This window comes from Rhinopithecus roxellana, chromosome 8 (assembly GCF_007565055.1).
Source record: "Rhinopithecus roxellana isolate Shanxi Qingling chromosome 8, ASM756505v1, whole genome shotgun sequence".
Classification (NCBI taxonomy): Eukaryota; Metazoa; Chordata; class Mammalia; order Primates; family Cercopithecidae; genus Rhinopithecus; species Rhinopithecus roxellana.
In genome coordinates this window covers 12,563,592-12,588,053 of record NC_044556.1, presented here as the reverse complement: position 1 = coordinate 12,588,053, position 24,462 = coordinate 12,563,592, and the positions used below count along the sequence as shown (strand labels likewise).

Below are 24,462 nucleotides of genomic sequence, written 5' to 3'. Positions count from 1 at the left end.
CCAGAAGTGTCTGCCTGGTGTGTGAAAGTCACTCCGAGACACAGGAGTTGCCTTGGGAGGATGGTTTAGATACTGTGTAACAAGTAGCCCCCTAGTCTCTGGGTTAACACATTTATTTCTTGCTCATGCCCACACGGTATACAGGGCTCTACTCCAGGCAGTCACTCAGGCCTCCAGGTAGAAATTTTGAGACAGTCCCACTCTGTCGCCCAGGCTGGAGTACAATGGTACCATCTCAGCTCACTGCAACCTCCGCCTCCTGGGCTCAAACAATTCTCCTGCCTCAGCCTTCTGAGTAGCCGGGATGACAGAAATACCACCACGTGCAGCTAATTTTTGCATTTTTAGTAGAGAGGGTTTCACCACGTTGGCCAGGCTGGTCTCAAACTCCTAACCTCAGGTGATCTACCCACCTCAACCTCCCAAAGTGCCTAGATTACAGGCAGGAGCCACTGCGCCCAGCCTGGAATTTTAAGGCAGGGTCTTGCTCTGATGCCCAGCCTGGAGTGCTGTGGTACAATCACAGCTCACTTCAACCTCCTGGGCTCAAGCAATCCTTCCTCCTCAGCCTCCCAAGTACCCGGGACTATAGTCATGTACCACCACCATGCCTGGTTAGCTTATTTTAGAGGTGGATTCTCACTATGCTGCCCAGGCTGGTCTCAAACTCCTGGGCTCAAGTGATTTGCCCACGTTGGCCTCCCAAAGTACTGGTTTTACAGGCATGAGCTACTCTACCTGGCCAACACATTATCTTTTTTGAGACAGGATCTTGCTGTCGCCCAGGCTGGAGTACAGTAGTGCGATCTCAGTTCACTGCAACCTCTGCCTCCTGGGCTCAAGTGATTCTCCTGTCTCAGCCTCCTGAATAGCTGGGATTACAGGCACACACCACCACGCCTGGCTAATTTCTGTATTTTTTAGTAGAGATGGGGTTTACCATATTGGCCAGGCTGGTCTCAAACACCTGACCCCAGGTGATCTGTTCACCTCAGCCTCCCAAAGTGCTGGGATTACAGGCATGAGCCATTGTACCCAGTCCCAAGACCCTATTAAAAAAAAAAAAAATTATCCCAAGATTCAACCTAAGTACAAGGGGTAGGGGGTAAAAAGGGCAGAGCAGACAGCTATTCAGAGTGTAGCCAGATTTCCTGTGAGACTCTTAGAGCAAGACTCTGTCTTAAAAAAAAGTTCCTATCACCAGGCTGGAGTGCAGTGGCACAATCTCAGCTCACTGCAACCTCCGCCTCCCAAGTTCAAGCGATTCTTCTGCCTCAGCCTCCCAAGTAGCTGGGACTACAGACACCTGCCACCATGCCCAGCTAATTTTTGTATTTGTAGTAGAGACGGGGTTTCACCATGTTGGCCAGGATGGTCTCGACCTCTTGACCTCATGATCTGCCTGCCTCAGCCTCCCAAAGTGCTGGGATTACAGGCGTGAGCCACCACATCCGGCATCTACAAAAAAATTAGCCGGGCATGGTGGTGCACATCTGTAGTCTCAGCTACTCAAGAGGCTAAGGCAGGGGGATGGCTTGAGCCCAGGAGTTGGAAAGACTGCAGTGAGTCATGATGGCACCACCACACTCCAGACTGCATGACAGAGTGAGACCCTGCCTCAAAAAAAAAAAAAAAAAAAAAAAAAAGGCTTAGAGCCACCAGGCTGGACGAAGTCCTTCCAGATTTCCAAAAGTTGAGCAGGGATGGGATAGGAAGGCCCCTTTCCCTTCGGAGGACAGGACACATCCACTCTCTGCCTTTCCCGAGTGCTTTATTACACGTGATGGCGGTCAGTCTGTACACCACAGACTGGATCGTGCGATGCCATAGAAGATCCTTCCCACTTCCCTCCACCATGACCCCCCCTGGTTGGGGGAAAAAAAAGGCGGCGGGGATGCAAAGAGGAGCCAGAGTTGGACGACAGCAGCGAGGCCCCTCAGTAGGTGATCTGGTACACGGAGGCGTGCTCCCCGGAGCCTGTGACAATGAGGCGGTTGTTGGAAGAGACGTCACAGCACGTGATTGGGGATGTCTCGGGCACCTGGAGGGGGGCAGTGGGCAGTGAACTGGGGTAGGGCTCACACACCCCTGGTCTCTACCCGTTAGCTCAAGCATGAAGCATGATCTCTTCGAAGACAAAGTCCTGCTCTGTTGTCCAGGTGGGAGTGCAGTGGTGCCATCTCAGCTCACTGCAGCCTTGACCTCCTGGACTCAAGCAATCTTCCTGCCTCAGCCTCCCAAGTAGCTGGGACCACAGGTGCACACCACCACACTCAGCTAATTATCATTTTATTTTTTGAGACGGAGTCTCGCTCTGTTGCCCAGGCTGGAGTGCAGTGGCGTAATCTCTGCTCACTGCAAGCGCCGTCTCCTGGGCTCAAGCCATTCTCCTGCCTCAGCCTCCCAAGTAGCTGGGACTACAGGTGCCGGCCACCATGCCCGGCTAATTTTTTGTATTTTTAGTAGAGACGGGGATTCACCATGTTAGCCAGGATGGTCTTGATCTCCTGACCTCATGATCCACCCGCCTCGGCCTCCCAAAGTGCTGGGATTACAGGCGTGAGCCACCGTACCCAGCTCAGCTAATTATTTTTTATAGAGATGGGGTCTCACTCTGTTGGCCAGGCTGGTCTCGAACTCCTAAGCTTAAGGGATCTTCCCGTATCAGCCTCCCAAAATGCTGGGATTAAAGCCATGAGCCACCACACCTGGCTAATTTTTAAACTTTTTGTAGAGACAGTGTCTTGCTATGTTGCCCAGGCTGTAAACATGGTCCCTTTGGGGCCACCCCCAGGTCCTTCCCCAAGTCCATCACGGTACCTGGAACACCTTTGTCCCTGTTGGCATGCTGTAGACACCAAGGAAGTCGTCCATCCCAACACTTGCCCACCACTGGCCTGGGAGAAATGAGGGTGTCGGCTCATGGGGACACTAGCAGCTGAAGGTGGGGGGAGGACCACGCCGGGGGCAGGGGGGGCGGGGATTGGGGTGAAGGACCACGCCAGGGGTAGGGAGTCGGGGGGGAGGGCCATGGGGTGGGGAGGGCACAGTCACCCACCCCCTTCCCTCCCTCATCCCCCTGCAACAGCATCCCCAAAACTTGTTTCTGCTACAGATGGGTTTTGAGGTATCCTAGAGGATTGGGTGGGGTCTTGTGGGAGGCTGGGGGCTGCAGGGGAGTCCCCCCACCTTCCGCCAGCCGCTTACCAAAGGGGGAGAACTTGGTGCTCAGGATGACGCCGTCTTTCTGCCCCACCATGTGCCGCTGGCTCCCGCTGGTGCTCTGCAGCCACTGCTGGCCATTGGCCATGCCCAGCAGCAGCCAGTCCTCCTGGGGGCTGTGGGACAGGCTCATTATCTGGGTAAAGGGCAGTGGGGAGGGAGGAACCTGGTTAGGTCCCAGCCTGGCCCAGGAAGCAGGCAGGAGCCTGGGGACCTACCCTGGAGGCCGAGCGACTGACCCCTTCCTAGCTGTGCAGCCCTGGGACAAGCAACTTCATATCTGTGCCTCAGTTTGTCGGTCTGTAAAATGGAGCGTCTTCCCTACTTTGCACCCAATATAGCATGAGTGTTTGAGATGGAGTCTCACTGTGTTGCCAGGCTGGACTACAATGGTATGATCTCGGCTCACTGCAACCTCTGCCTCCTGGGGTTCAAACAATTCTCCTGCATCAGCCTCCCGGGAAGCTGGGATTACAAGCATGCACCACCATGCCCGGCTAATTATTCTATATTTTTTAGTAGAGACGGGGTTTCACCATGTTGGTCAGGCTGGTCTTGAACTTCTGACCTCAAATGATCTGCCTGCCTCGGCCTCCCAAAGGGCTGGGATTACAGGCATGAGCCTCCACGTCCAGCCCTCAGTTTTGTATTTTTAATAGAGATGGGGTTTCATTACATTGGCCAGGCTGGTCTCAAACTCCTGACCTCAGGAGATCCACCCGCCTCGGCCTCCCAAAGCGCTAGGATTACATACGTGAGCCACCGCGCCCGGCCTCGACCTCATTTTTTCATGTGAGGACCAGAGGATGCCTGGCCAAGCAGACCCCATCCCAGCCTCCGCACCTGAGACTCGAATTGGTACTCCAGAGGGTTCATGATGGTCCTCTGGTCCCAGCACCGCAGACAGGCATCCAGCCCCCCAGTCCAGATGTTGTAGCCCTTGACCACCATACTCTTGACTCCATCAGGGTAACCTGTGAGGTCCCTGGCCAGAAGGGACAGCGGGAGGCAATCAGGCCAAGATTCTGAGGTTTGGGCCCCCAGAAACACCAGTCACTACATTTGGGCATGAAAAGGACAGTGCCACCCCCCACAAATCTCTGCCTTCACAGAGCATGTATCAAAGTTGGCAGAAAATGGACACAGGAACTAGTGCTGGCCCCTCACAGCCCTCAGTCTCCCTTCTCCATCCACCTGGGCCTCCCCTTGGTCTCACCCAGGCCTCCCCCTCTTGCCTCTTCTACCCTGAGTCCACCCAAGCTCTGAGGCAGGTCTACAGGAATCCCTTCAAGCAGGGAAGGGGAATAGTGGTGGACGGGTGCTGTGCTGTATTTTACGTCAGCCATTGCTTCCTGCAAACATGCTGATATTTTATATATTATATACATATTTTACATGTATTTTTTAGATGGAGTCTCATTTTGTTGCCCAGGCTGGAGTGCAGCAGCACGATCTCAGCTAACTGCAACCTCTGCCTACTGGATTCAAGCGATTTTAGTGTCTCAGCCTCCCAAGTGGCTGGGATTACAGGTGTGTGCCACCACACCTGGCTAATTTTTGCATCTTTAGTAGAAACGAGGTTTCACCATGTTTGAGGCCAGGCTGGTCTTGAACTCCTGACCTCAGGTGATCCACCCACCTCAGTCTCCCAAAGTGCTGGGATTACAGGCATGAGCTACCATGCCCAGCCTATATATATTTTGAGTCAGAGTCTCACTCTGTGACCCAGGCTGGAGTACAATGGCACCATCTTGGCTCACTGCCAACTCCACCTCTCGGGTTCAAGCGATTCTCCTGCCTCAGCCTCCAGAGTAGCTGGGATTACAGGCATGTGCCACCATGCTGGCTAATTTTCATATTTTTAATAGATACGGGGTTTTGCCACGTTGGCCAGGCTGGTCTTGAACTCCTGGCCTCAAGTGATCAACCCACCTCGGCCTCCCAAAATGCTGGTATTACAGACATGAGCCACTGTGCCCAGCCTGTTATATATAATATATATATTATAGACATTTTTTTTTTTTTTTTTTTTTGAGACAGAGTCTTACTCTGTCGCCCAGGCTGGAGTACAGTGGCACAGATCTCAGCTCACTGCAAGCTCCGCCTCCCAGGTTCAAGCAATTCTCCTGCCTTAGCCTCCCGAGTAGCTGGGATTACAGACGCCCGCCACCACGCCTGGCTAATTTTTTTGTAGTTTTAGTAGAGACGGGGTTTCACCATGTTAGCTAGGACAGTCTTGATCTCCTGACCTCGTGATCTGCCCACCTTGGCCTCCCCCAAAGTGCTGGGAGTACAGGTGTGAGGTACTGTGCCCGGCTAATTTATATATACATATTTTTAAATAGAGATGGGGTCTCATTACGTTACCCAGGTTAATCTCGAACTCCTGGGCTCAAGCATTTCTCCCGTCTTGACCTCCGAAAGTGCTGGATTTACATTTTTGAGGCACCATGCCTAGCCTGCTGTTTTATATTTTTACAACAAATTTGCCCTTCTAACAAGCCTTTGAGTTTGGGGCTGTCACATCCTGTGTCCAAGTGGGAAAACTGAGACAGACAAAAAGTAAAATGCCCTCGAATGCAAGGAATGCAGTCCAGCCAAGAGCCAAGTCCGCACCTCCAACTTTCTCAAATGCAAGTTCAAGGGGGCAAGGGCTTTTGGCTGGGAGAGTGCTATGTCCCAGGTTCAGGTGGCAGCAGGAAGGCGGGCAGAGGTGGTGACAGGAAGGTGGGCAGAGGTGGTCACAGGAGGCTGGAAACAGGATGCTGTCCCTGCCCACCCCCGAAACGCACCTGACCACACTGTGATCCCGCAGGTCCCAGATCCTGATCACGCCGTTGGTGAAGCTGGCAAAGGCCAGGTTGGCATCCAGGTTGGCGTCTAGGGCCTGGCAGTTGAGACCTGCACAGGGTAACTGCTCCTTCACGTGCAGGGAGGGCGCCGCCAGGTCCCATACGCTCACGCTGGCCAGGTTGTAACCACCGGTGAGCAGGCTCCTGCTGTTTGAGGACAGCAGGCAGGTACGCAGGAAGGCCCCAGGAGTCTGGGATGGGCAGAGTCACTGTGAGCTGTCGCCCCCTGTGGCATTCTGCCTGGACTGCTTTGCCTCATGAGAGCGAACTCCTATTCATCCTTTAGGTTCCTAGCTATTATGCCCCCTTTCCCTGGAAGCCCTCTCTCCACCATCTGGGCTCTCCCAGTCTCAAACCTCAAACCCCCTGTTCCCAGAAGCCCTGCACCCCAGGAAACCAAGCCCGCCCTCACCTGTACAGGCAGGTGGCTCTCCGGGAACCTGTCCTCAGCCACCTGGCCAGTCAGGCTCCACACCTTGACGCCTCTTCTGCCACAGGTGAACACGTGCCGCGTGAAGCTGCTGATGGCTGTGGCGACCACGAGCTCCCCGTGTGCCAAAATCCGCATCTTCTCCAGTTTGCACGGGATGGCGAGTCTCTTAGACTGCCCGGGCAAGGCATCTGGCCTCTTCCATGTATCTTCAAAGTCCTCAGGGTCCCAGGATCTTGGGAGGGGAGGCCTCGGGGTAACTGACCTGCCTGTGAGCCCCCTTTGCCCAGTGGGAGCCACACATCAAGGCCTAGAGGGGCTTCTTTTTCAGATTTTGATCCCCCTCTCAAGGTCTTGTTTTACCCTCAGACTCCCCATATGTCCTGCTCACATTCCTTCAAGTACTGTCCCTTTGCCACAGCCCTCCATATACTTCTACTTTCTTCCTAGACTGCTTTGCCCCAGGAGAACTCCTATTCATCCTTTAGGGTCCTAGCTATTATGCCCCTTCCCCAGAAAAGCTTTCTTTGCCTTATCTGGGTTCTCCCAGCGTCACTCCACAAGGTTGCAACAATCTGCATCCAGTTCTAACACAGCTACTCCCCACCCCCTTCCATGAAAATGTCTTCCCCAAATGTCTTGAGCCCAGTATTGGGGCGACAATCCTGTGAACCCAACAATGAACTTTTTTTTTAGATGGAGTCTCGCTCTGTCACCCAGGCTGGAGTGCAGTGGGGGCGATCTCAGCTCACTGCAAGCTCCGCCTCCCAGGTTCATACCAGTCTTCTGCCTCAGGCTCCCAAGTAGCTGGGACTACAGGCACCCGCCACCACGCCTGGCTAATTTTTTGGATTTTTAGTAGAGACGGGGTTTCACCATGTTAGCCAGGATGGTCTCGATCTCTTGACCTTGTGATCCGCCCACCTTGGCCTCCCAAAGTGTCAGGATTACAGGTATGAGCCACTGTGCCTGGCCTAACACTGCACTTTTCTACCCAGCTTCTGCAGCTGCTGTTGGAGAGGATGGCAGAGTAGTGATGGGAAAGGGGGAAGAAAGTCTGACATCTCTGTTCCCCTCTATGTGCCGGGAACAGAGGTATAGACACGAAGGAATTCCCGCTGACCCTCACCCCGCCCAAAGCAAACAGTGCAGACACTTACATGGACTGTAGAAATGGAGAGGCTCTTCCAGGAGGCTCCTGTAGGTGGGGGAGATCACAGCTGCCCCCAGGCTCCCCACACATCTGTGTACCCTCCTCTACCCCACCTGGGCCGCCTTCATGCTGGGCTACCAGCTCGGGCCTGGGTCTCACCTGGACCACACTACACCTTGTGTTCCTGTCTTGGGAACCATTGGCGGGGCTGGAGGAGGTCTCAGGTGGCCTGGGGGCTAGTAGGGAGATAAGAGGGACTAAGCGGCTTGCATTGGCTCCTAAGCGCAGGCTGCCCCCCATCCCATCCCGCCTGGAGTCTGTCGGCCCCCGCCCGCTGGGATTACTGGAGGCATCTCCTGGACACGGGTCCGCTCCTGGGTCACAGGATCCCAGCGCCTTGCTTTCCTGCCCCTGGGAAATGGAAAAGTCTCATCAGGCCTGTTAGGACCAGAAACCCTCAGGGATTCCTGGGCAGCGTGCCCAGGGCTTGTCAACTGCCTGGGGTCCCATCTCCGGGTCCAGGCAGAGTTGCAGAGAAGGAGTCAGGGTATAGGGTCCTGGAAGCCCTGGGCTGTGGGTCCTAGGCTGCTCCAGTATAGCCTCCTGGATCACCCAAGTGCCCCCGCCCCGCCGCGACCTGAGGGGCAAGATGGAAGGAAGGCAAATTGCACAGGAACCCCAGGTGCCTTGACCTGGGGGAGCCCAAACGGCCTGCCTGGAAGCCCACGCCTCTGGGTAGAGCCGAGGTTGTTTACTCACCAGGCCTGGTGCCTGCTCTGTCTCTATGACAACGGAGAGGAGGAGGGGGACAGAGAGAGAACAGCAGGGTTCACTGCACAGCCCCTGGGATGCAGCCTGCGGCCGCCCCTTCCCTCTCAGCCTCCGGGACACTCACGTCTGTCTCTGGCCTTTGCCTTCTCATCGTGGACGCCGGCAAAAATCCGCCAAAGTTGCTCTGTCAGAGTGTCGTGCCAAAACCAAGGCTCCTTGTCCCAGAACAGCTGGGTCTCCGGCTGATCGTCCGCCTCCAGAGGCCGCCGGAGCCAGTCGGAGGACCTGGTGGCCATGATGTCCTCAAAGCTCGACTCCTGCGGGGTCCTGTCCTCTGCCTGCCGGGGCATCCCAGGGCTGACTGGTTCAGCAGGGGAGACCTGGCCCGGCAGGAACGAGGTGGTGACAGCTTTGAGGATGTACCTTCACCCAAGCCTGTCCCCTCCCCTCCTCAAAGACCCAGAAACCCACCTGCTCAGACTGGACACCCTGGAGTTGGCTGCAGCTCTCCACAATCTGTAAGAAGTTTCCTATCTAGAGGGAGGTTGGCAGCAAAACAGTTAAACGTTGTTGCAGTTAAGGGTTTGCAACCCTACAGCATGATTATCCCCACCTGTAAAAGGAGGTCATAGCATCTACTTTTTTCTTTTTTTGAGACCGAGTCTCACTGGGTTGCCCAGGCAGGAATGCAGTGGTGCGATCTCGGCTCACTGCAACCTCCGCCTCCCAGGTTCGAGTGAGTCTCTTGCCTCAGCCTCCTGAGTAGCTGGGATTACAGGTGCCCGCCACCACGCCCAGCTGATTCTTGTATTATTTAGTAAAGATAGGTTTCACCATGTTGGCCAGGCTGGTCTTGAACTCCTGACCTCAAGTGATCTGCCCACCTCAGTCTCGCTAACTGATGGGATTACAGGTGTAAGCCACCACCCCCGGCCTTCATCTACTTTTTTTGGAGCTAAGATCTCACTCTGACACCCAGGCTGGAGTGCAGTGGAGCGATGATAGCTCACTGTACTCTCAACCTCCCAGGCTCAAGTGATCCTCCCATCCCTCCTACTCAGCTCCTGAGTAGCTGGGGTTACAGGTGTGCACCACCATGCTCAGCTAATTTAAACATTTTTGTAGAAATGGGGGTCTCATTATATTGCCCAAGCTGGTCTTGAATTCTGGCGTCAAGCGATCATCCCACCTCTGCCTCCCAAAATGCTGGGATAACAGGTGTAAGCCACCGCACCCGGCCTACCGCACCTGGCATATATCTTTTTATTTTTTTTATTTTTTTTTGAGATGGAGTCTCACTGTCGCCCAGGCTGGAGTGTGGTGGCCGGATCTCAGCTCACTGCAAGCTCCGCCTCCCGGGTTTACGCCATTCTCCTGCCTCAGCCTCCCCAGTAGCTGGGACTACAGGCGCCCGCCGCCATGCCCAGCTAGTTTTTTGTATTTTTTTTTAAGTAGAGATGGGGTTTCACCGTGTTAGCCAGGATGGTCTTGGCCTCCCAAAGTGCTGGGGTTACAGGCTTGAGCCACCATGCCCGGACTTTTTTTTGTTTTTTGACTGAGTCTCACTCTGTTGCCCAGGCAGGAGTACAGTGATGTGATCTCAGCTCACTGCACCCTCTGCCTCCCAGGTTCAAGCAATTCTCCTGCCTCAGACTCCCAAGTAGCTGGGATTACAGGTGTGTACCACCACACCGGCTGATTTTTTTTTTTCTTTTTGAGATGGAGTCTTGCTGTCACCCAGACTGGAGTGCAATAGTGTGATGTCGGCTCACTGCAAGCTCCACCTCCCAAGTTCACGCCATTCTCCTACCTCAGCCTCCCGAGTAGCTGGACTACGGGCACCCGCCACCACGCCTGGCTATTTTTTTTTTTGTATTTTCAGGAGAGACAGGGTTTTACCATGTTAGCCAGGATGGTCTCGATCTCCTGACCTCATGATTCGCCCGCCTCGGCCTCTCAAAGTGCTGGGATTACAGGTGTGAGCCACCGCGCCCGGCTGATTTTTGTATTTTTAAGTAGAGATAGGGTTTCACCATGTTGGCTAGGCTGGTCTTGAACTCCTGACCTCAGATGACTCTCCTGCCTTGTGAGCCACCACACCTATAATCCCTTTTTGGGATGTTTTAAAAAGAAAACCTGACCACCACCACCCCTTGCTTAAAATAGCTTCAAGCAGGCCAGGCACAGTGGCTCATGCCTGTAATCCCAGCACTTTGGGAGGCTGAGGCAGGCAGATCATGATGTCAGTAGATCGAGACCATCCTGGCTAACATGGTGAAACCCTCTCTCTACTAAAAAATACAAAAAAAAATTTAGCCAGGCTTAGTGGTGGGCGCCTGTAGTCCCAGCTACTCCGGAGGCTGAGGCAGGAGAATGGCGGGAACCCAGGAGGCAAAGCTTGCAGTGAGCCAAGATCGTGCCACTGCACTCCAGTCTGGGCAACAGAGCAAGACTTTTTAGTAGAGATTTGTCTCAAAAAAAAAAAAAAAAAAAAAAAAAAAAGCTTCAAGCAGCAAAACAGCATTTGCTTAAACTTTGGAAAGATACTAAGAAACTGAGGGTTACTTGCTGGGGAGAATTGATAGAAACAGGTCAGTAATTTTTTTTCTCTTTTGAGACAGTCTTGCTCTGTCGCCCAGGCTGGAGTGCAGAGGCGCAATCTCTGCTCACTGTAACCTCTGCCTCCTGGGTTAAAGCAATTCTCCTGCCTCAGCCTCACAAGTAGCTGGGATTATAGGCACCCGCCACCATGCCCAGCTAATTTTATATTTTTAGTGGAGACGCTGTTTCTCCATGTTGACTAGGCTGGTCTTGAACTCCTGATCTCAGGCGATCTGCCCACCTCAGCCTCCCAAAGTGCTTGGATTACAGGTGTGAGCCACCGCACCCAGTCTAGTGTTTTTTATTTAAAACAAACAACAATAATCAAGCCATCTGACCACTGCCAATCTCAAATTTAAATGTAGTTTCCCAGTAAACAATAAAATCTAGATCAATGCCATCTAGTACAATTGGAATCATATATTAATATAGTCATGCATATGAAATGTCTAGTAGCCATGTTCAAAGTATAAAGAAACTGGCCAGGTGCAATGGCTCACACCTGTAATTCCAGCACTTTGAGAGGCTGAGGCGGGCGGATCACCTGAGGTCAGGAGTTCAAGACCAGCCTGGCCAACATGGAAAAACCCTGTCTCTACTAAAAATATAAAAGTTAGCCAGGTGTGGTGGCACATGTCTGTGATCCCAGTTACTAGGGAGGCCGAGGCAGGAGAATGGGTAGAACCCAGGAGGCAGAGGTTGCAGTGAGCTCAGATCCTGCCACTGCACTCCAGCCTGGGAGACAGAGCATGATCCGTCAAAACAACAATAAAAAAAGAAAGCAAGGTGAGTGATCCCGTAAGTTTTCTCTACAAACAGGCTACCTGTTTCCTTAGTAGGAAGGCGGAGGGAGGGGCGGGGAGGGGAGATCCTCCATCGGAGCCCTGCGGGGCGCTCCAGGCTGCTGCCTGCTGGGGCAGCCAGTGATGGATTCCCCAGCTGAGCCCGCCCGGCAGCAGCAAAGCCCAGGGGAGCCCTCTGCAATTCACCCCGCCTCGTTAATGCGCAATTTACCGGCACTTTAATGCGCTCAGCATGAAAAGTGTGGCTCCCTTCTGCCTGCTAGCAGGTCCTCCCGTGGGAGAGTGGCAGGCGGGCTGGCGGAGGAGGGGGCTGTGCGCTGATGGGGATTTTAAAAGCACAGCAAGGAGGCTGGCAAAGCCCGGAACTGGAAGCAGGGGGTGGGGGAAGCGGGTTGCCCCAGACCACAGGCCAGACTGGGCTGCCAGGGATCCTGGGGCCTCCTGCAGTGGGGGCTAGGCAAGGACCCTTCTGGGTCTGGCTCCATCCTAAGTGGCTCCTTTGGGGCCCTCATCCCCTGCCTATCCCGATGCTCCGCAGTTGTGGTCAGGTTCCTCCCAAAACGCGTCCACAATTATTCAATTATTTCTCATCACTAAGCAACCAGCATTCCACACCTGGACTGTCCTAACTGGTTCCTGGGCTTCTACCCTCATCCCTCCCCTTCCGTCCTCTCCGCAATAGCCAGGGCCTGTCCTGTCTGCAGCCCTCCATGGTTCCCACCTCCCTCCCTTGGGGTTCAAGTCCAAGTCCTCCCTGAAGCTCACAGGGCACCGTGTGGCCTGCCCTGCCCCCTCCCTCCACCCCTCCTCCTTCTCTCACTCTGCTCCAGCCACTCGGGTCCCCTCGCGGTGCCTTCAGCACCAACAGGACAGGCGCTGCCGTCCTGCCTCAGGGCCTTCGCACAGGCTGTGCCCTTTGCCTGAAATATCCCTCCCACCCCAGACAGCCACACGTCCTCTTTGATGTTCTTTAAGCATCCGCTCAGATATCACCTTCTCGCATGCCTTCCCCAACCACCCTGAATTGCACCCTTCACCCACCCTGGCCTCCCCAGTCCCCTTGGGGCTGCTCTCTTCCACTCGCCACCTTGCCCAGTCCTCACCCTCTAACACTCCATCTACCAGGCTCCACTCGCCCCAAGGGTGGGAAGCTCTGCCTTGTTCTTTGCTATTTTCCTGGCTTCTACAATAGTATTTGGCAAGGAGGTGACGGATAAATATCTGTTGAATGAATAACCATGTTTTGGTTGCTTCCTGGCCCCCCTCACCCTGTTCCCTCCGCTGCCCCCCTCCTCCCAGGCCCTGCTAAGTTGCAGACACGGCCCTGGGCCCCTGCCAGTTACATCTGGCACAGGCGGAAAATCCTGCCAGTGCCTGGGAGAAAAGGCCAGGTGGCGGGAGAACGGGCAGGGCTGGAAGGCGTACTTCAGCTTGGGCTAGGTGCCCTGGGTTGGCAGGTGGGAGCCTGGGCACCCCCTCCCCACGCAGAGCTTCCCTCGCTCTCATGTTCTATTGCCCCTCATTGAACACTCAGACACACAGAGGAACACAGCGGGTGCCTGCCCCATCACAGGCGCTCTCTATCCAAAGCAACTGACTGGCATCTAGGTCGTGCAGGGGCCCAGGGAGCGGAGGGAGCTGGACTGATCCTCTCTTGGAAGAAGCTCAGACAGGACTGGAGATGCTCCCCAAGATACGGGGCCTCCGCTGATACCATGAGAGATTCCAAGTCAGGGTATGTCCCTCCTCTGCCCGCAGTCCTCTGTGGCTCCCACCTTCCTTGGGGTCAAAGCCCAAGTCTTTCCCACGGCTCACAAGGCTCTGCATGACCTGCCCCTGTCCCCTCCCTATCTTCACCATCCCCCCCCTTTTTCTTTTTTGAGACAGAGTCTCGCTCTGTCACCCAGGCTGGAGTGCAGTGTCACAATCTCGCCTCACTGCAATCGCCACCTTCTGGGTCCAAGCTATTCTCCTGCCTCAGCCTCCCAAGTATCTGGGATTAGAGGCGCCCGCCACCACACCCGGCTAATTTTTGTATTTTTAGTAGAGACGGGGTTTCACCATGTTGGCCAGGCTGGTCTCGAACTCCTGACCTCAAGTGATCTGCCCTCCTCAGCCTTCCAAAGTGCTGGGATTACAGGCATGAGCCACTGTGCCTGGCCCCACCTCTGTCCTTTCTCATGCCTTTCACGGAGGGGCAGCCGCACCCCTGAGCTCCTGGTCACCCACCTGCTTGTGATGTTCTGCCACATCCTGCTGGATCTTGTGCAGCTGCAAAGGGAAAACAGGGATCCCATCAGGAGGTGGTCCGGGTGTGAATGCTGTGTGACCCTGGGCAAGTTGCTCTACCTCTCTGATCCCTACTCCACCCCTGTCCCCACCTTAAAGACATTTTTGTTTTCACTTTGTTTTCTCTTTTACTTTCATACTATGCTGATGTATGGTCCCTCCTTTTTTTTCTGAGAGGGAGTCTTGCTCTGTCGCCTGGGCTGGAGTACAGTGTGATCTCAGTTCACTGCAACCTCTGCCTCCCGGGCTCAAACGATTCTCCTGCCTCATCTTCCCGAGTAGCCAGTATTACAGGCACCCACCACCATGCCTGGCTAATTTTTGTATTTTTAGTACAGACAGGGTCTCTACTATGTTGGCCAGGCTGGTCTCGAACTCTTGACCTCAGGTGATCCACACGCCTTGGCCTCCCAAAGTGCTGGGATTACAGGCATGAGGCACAGTGCCTGGCTGAAAAGAGCCTCTCTGGGGGCACTCAGGAGGCAGGGCTGTGAAACCACTGCCTTGGCTTGTCCCAGTGGGGCCCTCCTTGGTTGGGGCTGCCTGGGTCTGGCTCACCGAGTAGTAAATGCTCTCCAACTCCGCAGCAAAAAGAGGAGAAAACCTGAGGGGGAAGGAGGAGAGGCTGGAAGACCTGTAACTTCAGGACCCCTTCCCCAGAGTAAGCCCCGCCCTCAACCCCTAGGGAGGGTCTCAATGAAGCTGGAAGGCATTGGCTCCCAAAGCCAAATTTAAGGCAGTGTCAAGAAGTTCAATAAAGATTTTAATGCAGTATATTCTTTTTCTTCCTTTTCTTTTTTTTCTTTTTTTTTTTTTTGAGACAGTCTCACTCTTGTTACCCAGGCTGGAGTGTAGTGGCACAGTCTCGGCTCACTGCAACTTCTGCCTCCTGGGTTCAAGAGATTCTCCTACCTCAGCCTCCTGAGTAGCTGGGATTATAGGCACCCACCACCAAGCCCAGCTAATTTTTTATTTTTCATGGTGAAAGTGTTTCACCATGGTGGCCAGGCTGGTCTCAAACTCCTGACCCCAGCTGATCGCTCACCTTGGACTCCCAAAGTGCTGGGATTACAGGCATGAGCCACCGCGTCCCACCCTGTTGCTCGGGCTAGGGTGCAGTGGTACAATCATGGCTCACTGCAGCCTCCAATTCCTGGGCTCAGATGATCTTCCTGCCTCAGTCTCCTGAGTAGCTGGGACTACAGGTATGCACCACCACACTCAGCTAGATTTTTTTTATTTTTTAAGAGATGGTGTCTCACTATGTTGCCAAGGCTGGTATTGAACTCTGGGCTCAAGCGATCCTCCTGCCTCTGCCTCCCAAAGTGGTGGGATTACAGGTGCAAACCACTGCACCCAGCCCATGCAGTATTTTTTTTTTTTTTTTTTTTTTTTTGAGACGGAGTCTCACTCTGTAGTCTAGGCTGGAGTGCAATGGTGTGAACCCGGCTCACTGCAATCCTCCGCCTCCTGGGTTCAAGAGATTCTCCTGCCTCAGCTGGGATTACAGGCACCTGCCACCACGCCTGGCTCATTTTTGTATTTTTTGTAGAGATGGGGTTTCACCACATTGGCCAGGTTGATCTCGAACTCCGGACCTCAAGTGATCTGCCTGCCTCTGCCTCCCAAAGCACTGGGATTACAGGTGCGAGCCACCACACCCAGCCATTGCAGTATTTTTCAACAATAAAATTGAATGCCAACAAATCCATGTCACACAGGAAAATCAACCTATTAAACAAAAGCTGGGATGGGTATTGCTGGGTTCTTCATGCTGGGTATCCGCATGGCTTCCTGTTCCTGAGCCTGTCTCTTGGGCCAGCAGTTTCTAGACCACTCACTAGGACCGCAAGGAGAGAGGCCAGGTGGGAATCCTTCCCAGCGTGGGACCGCTAGCGCCCCTGGAATTGCTCTCACCTGGGGAATTGCTTGAGCCGATTGAGAACGCCTTGATAATTCAGTGGTGGAGCGCTCTCCGAGTTCCAGATCCCAGGATGGGGCTGGAAAGGTCAGAGCAAGGTTACATAAAATTTACAATGCCCCGGCCGGGTGCGGTGGCTCACGCCGGTAATCCCAGCACTTTGGGAGGCCGAGACAGGCAGATCACGAGGTCAGAAGATCGAGACCATCCTGGCACACACGGTGAAACCCCGTCTCTACTAAAAAAAAAAAAAATACAAAAACTAGCCGGGCGAGGTGGCGGGCGCCTGTAGTCCCAGCTAGTGCGGTGGCTCACGCCTGTAATCCCAGCACTTTGGGAGGCCGAGACAGGCGGATCACGAGGTCAGGAGATCGAGACCATCCTGGCACACACGGTGAAACCCCGTCTCTACTAAAAAAAAAAAAATACAAACACTAGCCGGGCAAGGTGGCGGGCGCCTGTAGTCCCAGCTAGTGCGGTGGCTCACGCCTGGAATCCCAGCACTTTGGGAGGCCGAGACAGGCAGATCACGAGGTCAGGACATCGAGACCATCCTGGCACACACGGTGAAACCCCGTCTCTACTAAAAAAAAAAATACAAAAACTAGCCGGGCGAGGTGGCGGGTGCCTGTAGTCCCAGCTACTTGGGAGGCTGAAGCAGGAGAATGGCGTGAAACCGGGAGGCAGAGCTTGCAGTGAGCCCAGATCGCGCCACTGCACTCCAGCCTGGGCCACAGAGCGAGATTCCATCTCAAAAAAAAAAAAAAAAAAAAAAAAAAAAACAAAAACTTACAATGCCCCAAACACTCAAGACCCCAGGTCTCCATCTCAACCAGAGTATAGGTATTAGGTTGGTGCAAAAGTAATTGCGTTTTTTTTTTGTTTTTTTTTTTTTTGAAACCAAGTCGTGCTCTGTCACCCAGGCTAGAGTGCAGGGGCACAATCTCAGCTCACTGCAACCTCTGCCTCCCAGGTTCAAGTGATTCTCCTGCCTCGGCCTTCTGAGTAGCTGGGATTACAGACGGCTCCCACCATGCCTGGCTAATTTTTGTATTTTCAGTAGAGATGGGGTTGCACCATCTTGGCCAGGCTGATCTCAACCTCCTGACCTCGTGATCCACCCGCCTCGGCCTCCCAAAGTGCTAGAATTACAGGCATGAACCACTGCTCCCAGCCTCTCTTATTTCAGTACCTAAAAGAGCATCTTCCATTTTGCACTTTGGCATAAAGTCTAAAATATTCACCACATTCTTGTGATAAAAATAGAAGCACAAAATATTTTTAAAAATAAAAGGCCAGGCAAGGTGGCTCATGCCTGTAATCCCAGCACTTTGGGAGGCCGAGGTGAGCAGATCACCTGAGGTCAGGAGTTTGAGACAAGTCGAGGCAACTCAGCAAAACCCTGTCTCTACTAAAAATACAAAAATTAGCCAGGCATGGTGGCACACACCTGCAATCCCAGCTACTCGGGAGGTTGAGGCAGGAGAATCATTTGAACCTGGGAGGTAGAGGTTGCAGTGAGCCAAGATCGTGCCACTGCACTCCAGCCTGGGCGACAAGAGCAAGACTCAATAAAATAAAGTCTCTTGGCCAGGTGCGGTGGCTCACACCTGTAATCCCAGCACTTTGGGAGGCTGAGGCGGGCAGATCACGAGGTCAGGAGCTTGAGACCAGCCTGGCCAACATGGTGAAACCCCATCTCTACTAAAAATAAAAAAAAAAAATTGGTGGTCATGGTGGCAGGTGCCTGTAGTCCCAGCTACTCGGGAGGTGAGGCAGGAGAATCACTTGAACCCAGGAGGCAGAGGTTGCGGTGAGCCGAGATTGCGCCATTGCACTCCAGCCGAGGTGACAGTGTGAGACTCCGTCTCAAAAATAATAGTCATCAAGTCTCAAAACAAAATATCTCTCATCTGACCCCTTTACAAAAAAGAGAGTTTGCTCAGCCCTGAGAGCCTAAATTTACAAATGGTCATCTCTGGGACATAAAGTACAGGGAGCCGGGATTGCTTGTAAAATATTAACCAAATACGTGCTGTGTTCCTGTATTTTTTATTACGTATGTGATTAGAAGCTACATTTTTTTTTTTTTTTTTTTGAGACGGAGTCTCGCTCTGTCACCCAGGCTGGAGTGCCATGGTGTGATCTCCACTCACTGCAAGCTCCGCCTCCCGGGTTCACGCCATTCTCCTGCCTCAGCCTCCCCTGTAGCTGGGACTACAGGCGCCGGCCACCGCGCCCGGCTAATTTTTGTATTTTTAGTAGAGACAGGGTTTCACCGTGTTAGTCAGGATGGTCTCGATCTCCTGACCTCGTGATCCGCCCGTCTCGGCCTCCCAAAGTGCTGGGATTACAGGCGTGAGCCACCGCGCCCGGCAGAAGCTACATTTTTTTAAAGATGGGGTCTCACTTTGTCACCAAGGCTGGAGTGCAGTGCCTCAAACTCCTTGGGCTCAAGCGAAGCCTCTGCCGCAGCCTCCTGGGTAGCTACAACTACAGGCAGGCCCATGTCACTAGGCCCAGCTGATTCTTTTAATTTTTTTGTAGAGACGGGGTCTCATTACGTTGTCCAGGCTGGTCTCCAACTCCTGGGCTCAAATGATCCTCCTGCCTTGGCCTCCCAAAATGTTGAGATCACAGTTATGAGCCACTGTGTCCAGCCTACACTTAATTTTTTTTTTTTTTTTGAGACGGAGTCTAGCTCTGTCACCTGGGCTGGAGTGCAGTGGCGCAATCTCGGCTCACTGCAAGCTCCGCCTCCCGGGTTTACGCCATTCTCCTGCCTCAGCCTCCCGAGTAGCTGGGACTACAGGCGCCTGCCACCTCGCCTGGCTAGTTTTTTGTATTTTTTAGTAGAGGCGGGGTTTCACCGTGTAGACCAGGATGGTCTCGATCTCCTGACCTTGTGATCCACCCGTCTCGGCCTCCCAAAGTGCTGGGATTACAGGCTTGAGCCACCGCGCCCGGCCCCACACTTAATTTTTTTTTTAAATGGCTCCTTGGCACCTGTCTTGAGTGTAGCAGTGACCGGTATTGTCTTCAGCTGCGAGGCCTGGACGGGGCCAGCCCAGGTCACAGGTGGATACAGGATGAGAAAGGGGCAGAACCTCATTGGGCCGGCCTGGGTTTCCCTTGAGGGCTGATCCCACCCCATGCCCTCCTCACCGAAGTGCCTTTCGGAGGGCCCTCGGGGCTAGGCTGGTCCCTAGAGGTCATCTTCAGGCAGTAGCCTCCAGGACTTTAGCCAGAGTCTAAAACAAGGAGATGGAAGGTCTTGAAGGACAGAAAATAAGGCAGTGCCAGGGAGGGAAGTCACCCCTTACCCCACCTGCACCTCCCAGTTTGGTAAGTCTCCAGGGACCCAGGCCTGCGTTTACCCCATGCGTTCCCTAGGTCCCGTCCTCACTTATCAATACCTCCAGCTGCCCAGATTCATGGGGCCGGGAACCCAGAAAGAACTGAGCCCTGCCTCCCAGGCCTCACTCTAGGAGGTTGGGGTGGATGGTGCACATACACTCCCTGCTGGGGGCAGTCTGGGATGGGGGAGCCCAGGGAAGGTCGCCAAAGCTCAACCTTAGTTTTGAAACAATTTCCTAAAGCGCAGGGAGACCACCAGAAAGGGGTTTTGAAGGATGAATAGGAGTTAGCCAGGTGCATTAGGCGGAATTCATCCGACAGAAGAAACGACCTCCCTCCACCTGCATCCCAGCTGCAGCACCAAGCTCCTTCCTTGCCTCAGTCCTGCCCTTCCACGCCCCTGCAGCCCCTTCCCCGGCCCGGGAATCTTGGAGTCCCCCCAACCCCCAGGAAAACGCCTGGCAACTCACGTCCCTCACAGGGCGGAAGCTGCCGAGGTCAACCAAGTTCAGGCCAAAAGGAAACTCCTCCTTCCCCCCCCACCGGGGGGCCATTTGACCCATCGGGCCCCGCCTCGTCCCGCCCTGTCCCCGCCCCGTCCCGCCCAGGCCCCACCCAGCCGCCACCTGGACCGCGAAGCGGATCAATGAAGGCGCAGTAGCTGCACGTGGGTCCAGGCTCGGGGTGGGCAGGCATCTGGCAGCACTGGCCAATCGCAAGGCCGTTTGCGCACGTGGGTCGCGTACGCCCTCCCTGATTGGTCAACTCTCCCCGGCTGCCGGCCAAGCCGTCACTCAGCGAGCTGGGAGCCTCCGCTTAACCCTTTCGGTCCCGCTGTCGGGAAGGGCGGAATTGCAGAGCTCTAGGCAATTTGGGGTCCCAGCGAGGGGCGGGGATATTTAGGAGGGCGTGGGGCTTAAGGCTCGGAGGGTGGAACTTGGGGAGGGATAGGTGGCGAGTAGTTGCATTGTTTTATGCATTTTTACCCTTGTCTGGAAGTGGCTTATGGCTGGAGGTGAGGAGTGGGAGGTGGGTGGGGTCAATCTTTAGCGCTCTCACCCCAATTCTTAGAAACGGGCTAGTTATATTTTCTTCAATATTAAATAACGCGCAATGCAAACGAAGCTTCTAGTCCTTTTTCTGGAGCCAACTTACTGGGTTCCCTTGATGGTCCTAGTCCCGGGCTATGCATTTATCGTATTGGAGCTCCCTGCCCAGTGACAAAGGCTCTGAGGGCAGAAAGCCGGACGGCAGAGGCCCTGAGGCTGGTACTGTATCGCCAGATCCAAGCCCGGGGTGGGAGACATTGCTGGGTATTCCAGATGGAGGGAATAGTGGAAGCTCTCAGGCAGAGCTGGGCTGGTTACAGGAGAAGACAGGGAGGCTAACGGGGCTGCGTGCACTCGAACAGGCCTGGGATGATTTCAGAGAGGTAAGTGGGTTGCTACAGAGCGAGAGAAACCTGCTATGTGGGGTGGTGGGGATAGGGGTAGGGGATTCCGGAGTTCTGTTTTGGCCTATTCAAAATACGAAGGCAAGGCACCATGGCTCACACCTGTGATCCCAGCACTTTCGAAGGCTGAGGTGGGAGGATTGCTTGAGGCCAGGAGTTGGAGACCAGTCTGGGCAATACAGTGACACCCCGTCTCTACAAAAACATTTAAAAATTAGCCAAGTGTGGTGGTCATGCACCTGTAGTCTCAGCTACTGGGGAGGCTGAGGCAGGAGGATTGCGTAAGCCCACATTCCAGTCTGAGCAACAGAGCAAGACCCCACCTCAAAAATAAAAACCAACATACATATTGCATATACAATACATACATAAAGCATATATTATATAAAGTATATGTTATACATATATAAAGAATATATAATAAAGTATGTTATACATATATAAAGTATATATTATATATAAAGCATGTTATACATATATAAAGTGTATATAATATATAAAGTATATGTTATACATATATAAAGTATATATAAAGTATATGTTATACATGTATAATGTATATATAATATATACAGTATATGTTATACATATATAAAGCATATATATTACATATAAAGTATATGTTATACATATATAAAGCATATATAATATATATATAAAGTATACATATGAAGTATATATATGTAGTGAGAGCCCAAGATTCTTTCTGTTTGACCCAGGACCTGGTACTGGCATTAGCAGTTCGTTCTGTCTCCCTCAGACAGCCACTGGCTGGCTCCTTACTCCCTCAGCTCCCTACTTAGAAATCACCACATTAGGCCGGGCGCAGTGGTGCACGCCTGTAATCCCATCACTTTGGGAGGCAGAGTTGGGTGGATCACCTGAGGTCAGGAGTTCGAGACCAGCCTGGCCAACATGGTGAAACCGTAGCTCTACTAAAATACAAAAATTAGCCGGGTATGGTGGTAGGCACCTGTAGTCCCAGCTAATCAGGAGGCTGAGGCAGAAGAATCACTTGAATCTGGGAGGCAGAGGCTGCAGTGAGTCGAGATCGTGCCACTGCACTCCAGCCAGGGTGACACAGTGAGACTCTGTCTTAGAAAAAAAAAAAAAAAAAAATCACCACATCAGGCCAGGCGTGGTGGCTCAGGCCTGTAATCCCAGCACTTTTAGAGGCCGAGGCGGGAGGATCACTTGAGGTCAGGAGTTCCAGACCAGCCTGGCCAACATACTGAAACCCTATCTCTACTAAAAATACAAAAATGAGCTGGGTATGGTGACACACACCTGTAATCCCAGCTAATTGAACCCGGGAGGTGGAGGTTGCAGTGAGCCGAGATGATGCCATTGCACTCCAGCCTGGGCGACACAGTACTCTGCCCCAAAAGAACAAAAAGAGTTCGTGACCAACGTGGCCAACATGGCAAAACCCTGTCTCTATTAAAAATACAAAAATCGGCCGGACGCGGTGGCTCAAGCCTGTAATCCCAGCACGTTGGGAGGCCGAGACGGAGGGATCGCGAGGTCAGGAGATAGAGACCATCCTGGCTAACACGGTGAAACCCCGTCTCTACTAAAAAAAAAATACAAAAAACTAGCCGGGCGAGGTGGCGGGCGCCTGTAGTCCCAGCTACTCGGGAGGCTGAGGCAGGAGAATGGTGTGAACCCGGGAGGCGGAGCTTGCAGTGAGCCGAGATCGCGCCACCGTACTCCAGCCTGGGTGACAGAGTGAGACTCCGTCTCAAAAAAAAAAACAAAAACAAAAACAAAAATCAGCTGGGTGTGATGGCAGACGCCTGTAATCCCAGCTACTTGGAAGGCTGACACAGGAGAATCGCTTGAACCCGGGAGGTAGAGGTTGCAGTGAGCCAGGATCGTGCCCTTGCATTCCAGCCTGGGCGACAAGAGTGAAACTCTGTTTCAAAAAAAAGGAAGGAAGGGAGGAAGGGAGGAAGGGAGGAAGGGAGGAAGGAAGGAAGGAAGGAAGGAAGGAAAGAAGGAAGGAAGGAAGGAAGGAAGGAATCATCTCATCGAAGAGACCACCCAACCCTCCCTTCCCTTTCCTATATCTCCCTTTCTTTTTTTTTTTTAACGACAGGGCGAGGGGGAGGGGAGTCTCAGTAGGTTGCCCCGGCTGGTCTTGAACTCCTGACCCCAAGTGATCCTCCCACCTCCACCTCCCAAAGTACTAGGGATTATAGGCATGAGCCACTGTGCCGCCACCAGGCCTGTATCTCCTTTTCTTATTTTATTTTTCTCCAAATGTGGTTTGGATAGCAGCTAATCTTGTAATCTCAGTGGCTCCTGTGGCGGGGAGCCTCCCACGTTAGCTCTAAACCCTGGGTGTTCTAAATGCAGAGAATGCTGTCAGGATTCTCCTGCAGAGACGCCTTCCGTCCTCTGACCTCCCCATGTGACACAAACACCCGATAGGTCTGCTGACTTCAGATCCACACCCAGCCAGAGAAACTTCGCTGTTTTCTGTTCAAGGCTGTCTCACTGCGGGGAACTGAGGGTTTTAGTGCTGGGACAAGTGGCCCCCAAAGGTCAGGTGATGTGCACACATAACTTGGGTTTTGCAGCTGGTCCATGGAGGACAAAGGGAGGAGCTGACATGAAAGAGCTGCAGGAAAGGTTCCCATCCATGAACCCTCCACTGTCCCATAATTATTATTATTTTTAAATGTTTATTATTTATTTTTTTTTTTTGCGACAGAGTCTTGCTCTGTCGCCCAGGCTGGAGTGCAGTGGCGCGATCTCAGTTCACTGCGACCTCCACCTCCTGGGTTCAAAAGCGAGTCTCCTGCCTCAGCCTCCCAAGTAGCTGGGACTACAGGCGCCCACCACCATGCTCGGCTAATTTTTTGTATTTTTAATAGAGATGGAGTTTCACCATGTTGGCTAAGTTGGTCTCAAACTCCTGATCTTGTGATCTGTCTGCCTTGGCCTCCCGAAGTGCTGAGATTACAGGTGTGAGCCACTGTGCCTGGCTATTATTATTATTATTGAGACAGAGTCTTGCTCTGTTGCCCAGGCTGGAGTGCAGAGGTGCGATCTAGGCCCACTGCATGCTCTGCCTCCCGGGTTCATGCCATTCTCCTGCCTCAGCCTCCCAAGTAGCTGGGACTACAGGTGCCCGTCACTATGCCCGGCTAATTTTTTGTATTTTTAAAAGAGATGGAGTTTCACCATATTGGCCAAGTTGGTCTCAAACTCCTGATCTTGTGATCTGCCTGCCTTGGCCTCCCAAAGTGCTGGGATTACAGGTGTGAGCCACTGTGCCTGGCTATTATTATTATTATTATTACTGAGACAGTGTCTTGCTCTGTCGCCCAGGCTGGAGTGCAGTGGTGCGATCTCCACTCACTGCAAGCTCCGCCTCCCGGGTTCACGCCATTCTCCTGCCTCAGCCTCCCGAGTAGCTGGGACTACAGGAGCCCACCACCTTGCCCGGCTAATTTTTTGTATTTTTAGTAGAGACAGAGTTTCACCATGTTAGCCAGGATGGTCTCGATCTCCTGACCTCGTGATCTGCCCGCCTCGGCCTCCCAAAGGGCTGGGATTCCAGGCTTGAGCCACCGCGCCCGGCCTATTATTTTGTGTGTGTGTG

General features: G+C 53.2%; 1 protein-coding gene across 1 annotated transcript; it reads right to left on the bottom strand.

Annotated features, from left to right (window-relative positions):
• Window positions 1–1,754: 1,754 nt before the first annotated feature.
• On the bottom strand, window positions 1,755–19,925 carry TLE6 (TLE family member 6, subcortical maternal complex member). The gene is made up of 17 exons (XM_030936265.1): window positions 19,879–19,925; window positions 19,208–19,293; window positions 16,039–16,121; window positions 14,680–14,725; window positions 14,062–14,103; window positions 8,900–8,962; window positions 8,553–8,808; window positions 8,417–8,439; window positions 8,002–8,068; window positions 7,817–7,893; window positions 7,665–7,702; window positions 6,487–6,739; window positions 6,015–6,265; window positions 4,066–4,207; window positions 3,208–3,358; window positions 2,821–2,897; window positions 1,755–2,041 (listed from the first exon to the last, which is right to left on the bottom strand). The coding sequence occupies exons 2-17, from the start codon at window positions 19,256–19,258 to the stop codon at window positions 1,937–1,939; spliced, it is 1,725 nt and encodes a 574-aa protein (XP_030792125.1). The 5' UTR covers window positions 19,259–19,293; window positions 19,879–19,925; the 3' UTR covers window positions 1,755–1,936.
• Window positions 19,926–24,462: the final 4,537 nt, after the last annotated feature.